At 36.1% G+C, this 10,176-nt stretch overlaps 2 protein-coding genes across 2 annotated transcripts; one reads left to right on the top strand and one right to left on the bottom strand.

Annotated features, from left to right (window-relative positions):
• Positions 1–2,978: 2,978 nt before the first annotated feature.
• Positions 2,979–7,118, bottom strand: LOC140928749 (protein FAM185A-like). The gene is made up of 4 exons (XM_073378534.1): positions 6,722–7,118; positions 5,050–5,473; positions 4,174–4,311; positions 2,979–3,288 (listed from the first exon to the last, which is right to left on the bottom strand). Exons 1-4 carry the CDS (start codon positions 7,052–7,054, stop codon positions 3,032–3,034), a joined length of 1,152 nt encoding a protein of 383 aa, XP_073234635.1. The 5' UTR covers positions 7,055–7,118; the 3' UTR covers positions 2,979–3,031.
• Positions 7,119–7,120: 2 nt separating this feature from the next.
• LOC140928750 (prefoldin subunit 1-like) lies at positions 7,121–9,954 on the top strand. Its single transcript, XM_073378535.1, has 4 exons — positions 7,121–7,267; positions 8,437–8,603; positions 9,193–9,277; positions 9,804–9,954. Exons 1-4 carry the CDS (start codon positions 7,184–7,186, stop codon positions 9,882–9,884), a joined length of 417 nt encoding a protein of 138 aa, XP_073234636.1. The 5' UTR covers positions 7,121–7,183; the 3' UTR covers positions 9,885–9,954.
• Positions 9,955–10,176: the final 222 nt, after the last annotated feature.

Below are 10,176 nucleotides of genomic sequence, written 5' to 3'. Positions count from 1 at the left end.
TGCTGGGAACACGAAAACTCTGGTAGGAATTTATTTACAAAGCATTGTGTTATTGACCTTCCCTCGTCAAAGGGAGAGAAAGAGAGCACTTAGTACACTTGGAGGGGTAGGGAAGGGGACAATACGAAAGGGTGTACCATACCGCCATATGTATCAAGCAATGATTGGGAAGAGCAAAACCAATGACCAACAATCGGATCAAAACATTATAATCTATAGGTATTGGAGATCTGAATTTAAGTTTTTCGTAAACAATTATTGTCTAGATGGGTTTTTCTACTAAGTTTTTTCTCGTACTATCTGTGTGCAATAGACAATTTCATGATAAGGGATGATTTTCACATTAATCAACGTCGCGGCGTGACGATACAGTTTTTAATGCATCGATCGACGTCGGCTTTCCCTTTAGTCGCGTTTGTTTTTAGTCGCTAGTACCCAATGTGCCTCGGAAATAAAATTCTGTAGGGCAAAATTTTACTTTAATACGTATCCACGAAATTCAGTCGGAACAAATGCCTTGTTGGATTATTAGTCGGTGCTTGGTTTATCAGCGCTGACTGTTCAATCAATCAATCAATCAATCAATCGTTTATTTATCCACGTAACGTCTAGTGAGCTGAAAAGCTCGTTGAAAATACGTACGTGCTAATTTGTTGAGTCAATTAGTCAGCAGTCTTTATTTGTTTCATTAAACTCGGTAAAAATTGGAAATAGAAGATCTCTACAAAAGTACTCGTTGTTGATTTAAAAAAGTCCGTTCAGCTTTTGCTTGAGTGGTCCCAAGATTTTGTACTTCTTTTATTTGAATGAATTTCCTTAATGTGTGCTCGAATCACTCTTATCTAACATTTAGTGTTTGGGCGATTTCTAATCAGTTAATTTTCGGATCTAAGACCTCAGCAATCAGAAAAAATAATGATAAATAAAAATAAATTCTAAGCTGACTGTTACTGAATTTTGGTCAGTTCGTAGCTATGAATAAAACCCCATTCAGAGCAGTCTTTGTTGTATCCTGCTGTACACTGCATTTAACTGGTGCGTGAACGTCGCGAAAACTGCCGATGCCACGTATTTGAATAATCCGTTTTGCTAAAATTCATAATATCCCATTTAAAAAAAAACTATAATAGTTTTCAATCTAACCAACGAAAACATTGCGGCTTTGCGGAGGAGAAAATCAAGTTAAAAACTTGAGGAAGATTAAAGGAGACCGGCAGTGAGTAGCGCAAGGTACTTTATATAAACGCGGGCATCAAATAATACCCTCTTAGCGTCAAACGTTAAATCATTAGTCATTGAAAAATAGATGTTTCTCGATTATCTCTCCATTAATTCATGAGGTCTCTCCTTCGCTTTTGCCCGCTGACACTTTTTTTAAAAAAGGAAACGATAACAATTTTTGCGCGTGGATAAATTATCGATATTTTTTAATTACACGCCGATGCCATCGCAGGACTTGAAAAAATTTCCATACCTTGTGTGATGTCCAATCTCACGTCAGACAACGGAGATTAGTTTTAACCCAAAGGCAAATAGTTAGCCGGAAATTCAACATCATTTGTTGAATTCTTTTGTAGGAAACAGGGAAAATTGTAGAGTAGCCGCACACAAACGCCAATTACAAAGAACGTGAAAGATCTCGTTTATTACATTTTAAAATTATTCATGGTTATTTCTATAATTAAGTATTGTTATTAATGGTCTTCATTCAAAGTCAAAATTAAGTAGACAGTTTCGAACTGAAAAAGTCACGGCAAATTTCTCGGATATACTTTCATAGACTTTCAGTATAAGCGTATCTAACAATGACCCTAATACTGGGTTGTACGGGAGAAAAAAGAACCGAGAGTGGAAGAACATTGACATAACTTGATGAAATTGTTGACGACGATTGCAACTAGGAAAAAATAGCCTTTATTCTAATCTAGTGACGCGAGTGTAGCAAGGCGATTGTAATGTAAACTTTTAAACTGATGGGCAAATTTATTTTCCATTTACTCCCTCTTTCCTGTACGTTAAGCGAAACCAAAGCAGATCACATTGCCAGCTTTTTTTGTGGACTTTTCCCACGAATTTTCTTGCGCCCTCCTGTGTAAAATGTTCTTTGAACTGGCTGACAGGGGAAATTTCCGCGGAGCACTTTAGTTGAAGAATTTAATTGTTTTTTCTTACCCCAAATTATTAAATCCTAGATGCAAGATCTCGAACAGATCACCGCAACGTGAAAGCCGCGCCAGATTTGCGTGGTTTTCAATTCTCAATGTCACGCTTCTGTTCCACTTCCGCCAACGTTTTCCTTCCTTGTTTGCTTTGTGGTTGCATTGTATTAGTAACAAACACCATTACACATTTTACAACGCGGCATCAATAGTACGTAAATCTCTCGGTCGGTTGTTAAAGAAAGTCTCACTGCTAAAGCGCTTTTTTAAAAAGAAAATCAGTGGACCTACAAATTAATGTGTACACTTTAGTAAGTCCGGGAATAGGGAATAGGGAAAGTTGACAAACATTTTTCTTATCTGCACCGCATGCGTTAATAATAAGGTTAACCGCGAATAATAATTACACATTAGGAATGGCAAAATTATAGAAGGTTTCAGAACGTAGCTTAACACTGGATAAACTCAAGTCATTACTTCTACTAGGTCTAAATCCAACAATAGTTTTAAGTCAATCACCCTCCGTCCTTAGTGGGTTATTTTAGGTAGATAAATTAATTAACTCAATTAATTTATAGTTTTTGATAGCCTTTACAAAAATACCTCATCAACGTTGTTCACAGCAAACCATGATTAGAGTTAACTAGGCCAAATTCAAAACGGTTACACTATCGTGGTTAGCCTGACAGTGAGCCCTCGGAAGGGTGGGGACTTTTTGCTCTCTCCCCCACCCCCTGGCTAACCTGCGTTAAATAAATAACCGGATCAACGAGCTCAAAGGAAGCAATCTCACACATCAGGAAAAAAAACGAAATGAAAAAAGTTCATCCTGCTTTTTTATGAGTAATTTTTATTGGCGCTTTCACTACAGGCTACTTGAATTTTAAAGAACTAAACCAGTCAATTTTCTCAAACTTCACAGATCCTAATTTTGCCTCGGCAGTAATTGTTCTTGATTTTCCTTCCCCTTCAGATTCAGGGTTGAGTTTTCCTGTCATTACTGAAAAGTTCTCTCCTTTATCTTCCTCACTAACAATCAACTTCACACTGGAATTTATGCCTATATCTTTGGACTTCACATTAATATCGGAAGAAACAGATTCCTCTAGCAGCTTGATGCAAATATTTCCTATGAGATAAAAAAAATGTATTTTAAATGCCACATCAAACATCAAAGATATGTTAAGTTTTCCTTCTTTATTTCTTTCTTTATTTATAACAACTTTTTTACCCAAAGATAGATGGTAAGAAAGAAGGATGGATGCAAAAAGAGTGCCAACAGAGAAGAACTGAATCCTCATGCAAAGCTGACCCTCTCCCTAAGTTTTCATTAGAAGAAAAGCATAAATGTTGGAAACTTGAAAATAGACCTTTAGCTAAAAAGGATCACTTTCTTTGAGTGTGTTAAGCATAGTGAAAACTGGATCAGGCTGGGTAGGAAATGGAGTTCATGAAACTGTACTGCTGAGTTGTTTTCACACATGTTGTTTTTAGGACAGAAACTACTGACAGTACAAGTTTTCTGCAGCATCAGTTTAAGTATATCTTAGCCACTCCATCAGCAATTTCCCTTACCATGTACTAAATAATATATGAGCAAACATTGACTTAATCTTTAATGAGTCAGAGAAAAATGAGTGAGACATCAATAATCATAGATCATAACCCTACTAAGAGAACCCAATTTGCACCCTGGCAAGCTTTCAACAATACATCTGCTCAACTAGATATAATCGATCTTGGATCTGAGCTTCACATGTTCTTTGGACACTTGCATTAACCCTTTAAGTCCCAATAGTGACCAACAGCAATTTTCTCCTAACGATATCCATACATTATCATGAGATGAGGTTATGAGAATCAATTAAATGATCACCTAAGAGAAAATACTTTGATTTTTTATCAAATTCTCTCAACTCATTCTTTAAGGAAATGTATAGAGATCAGTTTGGAGAATTTGTATGTGGATATTGGGGCTTTAAGGGTTAAATCACTTATGTAAATAATAATATACCTTCTTTTGACTTCAGCGTTACAATGTCATGATGTGCCAAGTTGACATTGATGTTCCCTTGTTTTGTGACTGCCTTTAGCTTCCCAGATGCTGATCCAACTGAAATGTCTCCTTGTTCAACATCTACTTCAGTTAAACCTGAAAAAAGAAAGACATACAATGTACAACAATTATAATAATATTAATAATGATAATAATAATAATAATAATAATAATAATAATAATAATAATAATAATAACAATAAACTAAAACACCAGATGCTTGTAGGTCATTATACATTGTTGTATGCTGTACATAAAAGCAAATAAGTTACTTTATCTCACTTAATCGTAGACTACTAGCAGCTGCAAGTTATTATAAATGTTGATCAAAAGTGGGAAATAGAACCAGGGATAGCATTCTGGTGAGATCTCTCACATAGCTGGTCAGATTAAAATCCCTGGGCTGGCATTTTACTCTTGTTAACAAATATTTTATTTTTTACATTACTTATTGTTTTTTGTTCCTTGTATTTTATCATCCAACCCAGAAAACCTTGAACACTTTTCAGGATCATTTATTGTCCTTGGTTTATTGTATTGAAACCAAAAGCAATAAAGATCAGGGCATACCAGAAAACCATAAAATAAGTACCGTTGTTGCTTGCAGCTTAGTTTTGTCAAACCTGATTGGCTTTTTCTGGTGTTCAAGGTTTTCTGAGTTTCACAGTAACAACATGAATACATTCCCAATAACTTATTTTGTTTTTGTATGATTGCCTTACCTTCCTAAACTTCTACCATTATTTTGTGGATACATGTATGATCTAAAGAAGCTAACAGCTTATTTGTTGTGAGTATTCAAGCATTTTAAAATATACCCAATCAATTACTTACCATGAACATCGCCTAACCTGACATCCCCTCCTTTAGATGTCAACTCTGCCCTCAGAAGGTATGTAGCTTTCACATCAATATCACCATCTTCTGTATCAACACAAAATTTCTTTCCTTGCAGCTTTTTCACAGAGATGCTCCCTTGCTTTTTAGTATCAAGAATTCCAAACTCAAACAATAATTGTGAGTCACATGTAATGTTCCCACCATTTGTTTCTACACTCAAACGAGATCCTTTCAGGTTTTTTAAATGACAAGATCCTTGCTCTGTGATAACTTCATAAAGATGTCCTTCTAAATTCTGAACATCAACATCTGCATCACCTGTGACTTCAATCTCAACACCATAATCGACAGGGACATGAAAATGCATGCTGATGTCCTTAGGAGGATAGTTGAACTTCCTTTGCTCCAAGCAAGTTACCTGGAGGAACATAAAAAAACACAGACATTTCTCAAAGATTATGGAGGTAAGGGAAAGTTCATTTAATATGACAAGGGGGGGGGGATGAAGATATTGAAACTCGAAGCTTGAAATGTTAGCAGCCCCCCTCGCTAGCGGTTCAATTTTTTAGGAGCCCCCTCCTTGGTAGTCGAAAAAATTTCAGAGCCCCCCCCCTCCTCCTCCTTCAATTCCTTTGCTCCCCTGAAAAAAGATCACTAGACTGTATTAAATATATTTACTGTTATTGTCTTCAATGGTTTATACTATGACAAACTTGAGATACAGTTGTGATACAATTTTCTAAAGCATTTTTGGGATGAACAAGAGTGTAATAATTACTGAGACTACATTTGTTATATCTGTAAACCACGTGATATAGCTGAGTTGCACAGGTCATTAAATTGTTGAGTTGAAAACCATCCGATCTGTATGATGATGTCATGTGTTGGTTTTGAAGTATACAAATTTTCGGAGCCCCCCCTCCTAGCGCAACAATTTTTTCAGAGCCCCCCCTTCGGGTGTCTAAAAATTTTTGGAGCCCCCCCTCAATATCTTCATCCCCCCCCCCCCCTTGCCATATTAAATGAACTTTCCCTAAATTGTTTATTTAAAGTAATCACATTTTCTGTTTTTTTCTTTTAGTGGTTCAAGATTTTGACCTTGCTAAACATCCTTTAATTTCCAGTCAGAGAATGCAGGAAGGTTTTTAATGTGGGACATATTATAATCAGACAACTCCCCTGCAAAATGTGTCTAGTGGAGACGAGCGAGGAGAGACGGCTGTATTCACAGGCTATGATCAGCCTGGACTTCAACACTGTTTTTTTCGGAGGGAGGGGGAAAGTATTTGTGATTGCTGTAATGTCACGTGATGGTTGTCATCCAATAGGATGCTATATTCTACATCTGCTTGCAATCTTGTACTCAGTAGCTCTCACTCAAGTGAATCTAATGGATTAAACATTGATTTTTTACGTTTAGAAAGACTGATTTGTTACAATACAAAACACACAACATTATAATTGCCGGTGCTTTGAAGAGCGTTATCTTCAAACTAGACAGTTTCTTAACACTTTTGTCCGAAATTGTGGCTGAAACAGTACTTCAGTGCTTGAATTGCATATTTCCAACCACTTTACGGTGACCAACTTCATCAACACACTTCATAAAAGCAAAGTTATACTTTTGCAATGCATCAAATGTCCTACTCTCTTTTTCTGTTCTCACCTCCATATAATCTCTCGAAGGTGACATGACTGCCCTGACATTATACTGTATGTCTTGCTGAAATGCTGTCTTCACTTTAGGGGACAGCTCTTCTGTTGTTTCTGTCTCCAAGTAAAGGAATCCCACTACAGCCTTGATATGTCCAAACTGAACGGGATCGATGGCTTCTACTTTCACTGAATAAGGACTCTTGATTATGATAGTTTGAGTTCCCATCAGGGGCGCTGGTATCGTAGCATGGTCCATGCACTGGGTTTTCTGGCGAAGCTGTACACGATTTAGCAAAATAGCAGCTCGCTGTATATTCTGAAACAATCTTCCACTTTTAAACATCCTGGAGACTTTTTAAAACAAACTTAACCATAAAAAAAAATAAAAATATTGAAAACGTCCGTCGCACCGTCCGCCATGTTGGATTCTGAGCCCATTATTATCAGCGGTGGCACGTAGAGCGCACAAGCAATGAGGAACTTGAACTTAGTCTCCAGATCTCCACGTTCACTTTGTTTCAAGATGGCGACGACATTTGATCAGGAGCTGCGAAAGGTGCGTTGGGTTTATTGGATCCTTTAGCTATGGAGGCAGGAATATTTTTTATCAAAGTCTTTTTGGATATGAAACTTAATAATTCTAAGGCCATGCGATGTTTTCTCGATGACTGGCATTGCAACTGCTGTGCAAAAATATAAGCTTAACTCGGTCGCCCAAGTTGAAGTACATGTACAGTCCCTCTATTAAATGCATTTAGAGAATTAAAGTGAAACGTTAAAAAATTACGGATTTTTCTGTTTGAAAGGCAGTAGCAAATTTACAGGCTATCATCAAAATAATATTTGTGAACATTGCCTCCTAAAGTCCTAGGGCAATCAAGTTAATTTTTTATTTCAGTTAGTTTTTGTTTTTCCTTTGTTTTTGGGTGTGGTAATGTAAGCTAATAAATTTGAAACAAAGGTAAAACAGAAATAAACTGAAATAAAAAAAATTACCATCAACATATACAATCACCTCAAAGGGAACCCACCCTCTTATTTGTAAACTGCAAATGGAAATTAAATAAGAGATAAAATCTTACCTGTTGAATTTGAATTTGCTGTGGTGCGAAGTGGAACTGAAGTTGTTTTACAATGTGAAAACTATGTTCAAGTTGACGCTTTAACCGTTGTTGATTTCACAATGCTTTATGTGGTCATGCGCCGGCGCATGACTTGACATAAAGCATTGTGAAATCAACAACGGTTAAAGCGTTGACTTGAACATAGTTTTCTCATCGTAAAACAACTTCAATTTCACTTCGTACCACAGCAAATTCAAGAATAAAACAAAACAGTTAAGATTTTATCTCTTATTTAATTGCCATTTGCATTTTACAAATAAGAGCGTGGGTTCCCTATGATCACCTCTTTAAAATCAAGAAATAACAGATCTTAATTATCAAGGTGATATAAACCCCTCCGTGGACCCACTGTAATTGGCTAGACCATAGTGGTCTCCCTGCTTAATAATTTTGTGTAAGTAAGTATTGTTTTCTAGTTAGGCCAAGCTAAATAAATAAACAAACGTATGGCTACTGTATTAAAGAAACAGCGACAAGTTATCTACTTAAAATAATTTAAAGTAGATTTACGTGACATGTTTGACTATTGCATATAGAATCAACAATTTGTTGATTCTAAATGCAATAGTCAAACATGTCATGTAAATGCTTTTTAATACAGGCATTTCAAGAACTTCAAGGGAAGATGATTGAAACTACACAGCGAGTTAAGTTAGCAGAAGGTCAAATAATGCAGCTGAGAAGGAATATAGCTCATGCCAAACTTACAGACCAAGAACTTGCTTCCTTGTCTCAAGATACAAAAACATATGAGTCTATAGGAAGAATGTAAGTTGCAAAGCTTTTGCATTAAAATAGTTTATATTGCAGGTGTCCAGCCCTGTTTGGTTGAAGCTTAAAATGTAAGATGATGAAATAGTAATTTTGAAGGATACTCTGTCTTAACAAGCTTGAGAATCCCATCCTCAATTTGTTTAAAAAATCTAGATCTATTTTCAGACCAAGACCGGTGGAGACGACTTTGGCACCATACAATCTAGCCTGCATTGCTTCCGCCTCAAGCATGGTCTACATACTTATGTACCTAAATCTAGACATAGGCACAGACGTAGACAATATTTTATTTAGGGTCTTCTATCTACAGCTAAGATAATCGGGTTCCCCCCTCCTGCCTTCCTCGCGGAGCACGGGAACAAGACATGATGGTATTTTGCCAAAAATGCTCTTGTTTTCTTGTCCTTGTCTTAAAGCACAAGGTGTTTAATAAAGTCTTGAGGGACTCAGCCAGACAAAACTGTTAGCATTCAACAAGTAAAAAATGAGATAAATCTATCATGTTTCAAAGATGGATTTAAATGTTAGTACAATGACTGGTTAATGCATGAACAATAACGTGCTGTTTTTTTTTCTAAATCAGGTTTGTCCTTCAACCTGTGTCTCACATTAGAAAGGAACTTAGTGAAAAACTCCAGAGTAATGAAGAAAAAATAAAGAGCATTGAGGTAGGTATCTGTAACAGCTTACTGTGAATGTGCTCATAGTCATCTCTCTCAAACGACGTATTACCATAATCCATTCTCATTCTTAAAGCTCGTGGGGAAAGAAGCAGGAAAAAAAGATGTGCACAAGATGCTTTCCCAGTCCAGGTTTTAGGAATTATCTTAATTGGATATTAGTCAGCTTGATAAATCTGAAATAGAAAAGGCAAAACTTAAGGCTTAAAATAAAACTTTGATTATTTCTTTAAGTTTGTTCTTGTTATCTCAGAGACCAGGTTGGGGAGGGTGTGAGTTATGAATACTGAAACTGGTTAAGATGAAATGTCTGTTATAGCATTCAAAAGTGTACAGTAAAGCTGTGATAATGAACCATTAGGAAAGACCCCAGTATAATGAAGTAAAATAATTTATTATTTTTTCTTATCTTGAATGAATCAGTTTATTGAGTACAATGTATTTTATTGTCTTGTATGTTATAGTTGTGATGCAGTAAATTTATGCAGTTATTTCTTTGTATTATTTCTTGCAGGCAAACAAGGAATATCTTCAGAAAAGTGTTAAAGAGCATGAAGATAACATAAGAGAGATGCTAGCCAGTAGACCGAAATAGCGAATGTATATAGTGATAATAAATATTGTGTGTTCCACAATTGGCCCTATTTTATATCATTGATACAAACTGGACTACCATTCCCAGTCTATTGTAAAGTGTCCTTTCAATTTGCTAAACAAAAAGTGTAGTAGAATTTAAAGTTTTTGGTCATATTGAAAACGACCGCTGCCTCTGTCCTATCCAGCTGACAGGCAACTCACTAGAGAATGGCTACACTGTAAATCATTGTTCATACAACCATCTGTAAGTTTGTTGAACTGTTATAGATGCTTTAATTCAGTAGAATTCA

The sequence above is a fragment of the Porites lutea genome, chromosome 2, assembly GCF_958299795.1.
Source record: "Porites lutea chromosome 2, jaPorLute2.1, whole genome shotgun sequence".
NCBI lineage: Eukaryota > Metazoa > Cnidaria > Anthozoa > Scleractinia > Poritidae > Porites > Porites lutea.
This window is presented reverse-complemented; position numbering and strand designations above follow the sequence as displayed.

Bases quoted from the DNA above. Each gene is read 5' to 3' on its own strand.
- LOC140928750 (XM_073378535.1), top strand. From the start codon at position 7,184: ATGAGGAACTTGAACTTAGTCTCCAGATCTCCACGTTCACTTTGTTTC. The intron at 8,604-9,192 runs GTAAGTTGCAAA...TTTCTAAATCAG, and splicing joins TATGAGTCTATAGGAAGAAT to GTTTGTCCTTCAACCTGTGT. The intron at 9,278-9,803 runs GTAGGTATCTGT...TATTTCTTGCAG, and splicing joins AAAAAATAAAGAGCATTGAG to GCAAACAAGGAATATCTTCA.
- LOC140928749 (XM_073378534.1), bottom strand. From the start codon at position 7,054: ATGTTTAAAAGTGGAAGATTGTTTCAGAATATACAGCGAGCTGCTATT. The intron at 4,312-5,049 runs GTAAGTAATTGA...TTCTTTTTTCAG, and splicing joins CAGGTTAGGCGATGTTCATG to GTTTAACTGAAGTAGATGTT. The intron at 3,289-4,173 runs GTATATTATTAT...TTTATCTCATAG, and splicing joins AACGCTGAAGTCAAAAGAAG to GAAATATTTGCATCAAGCTG.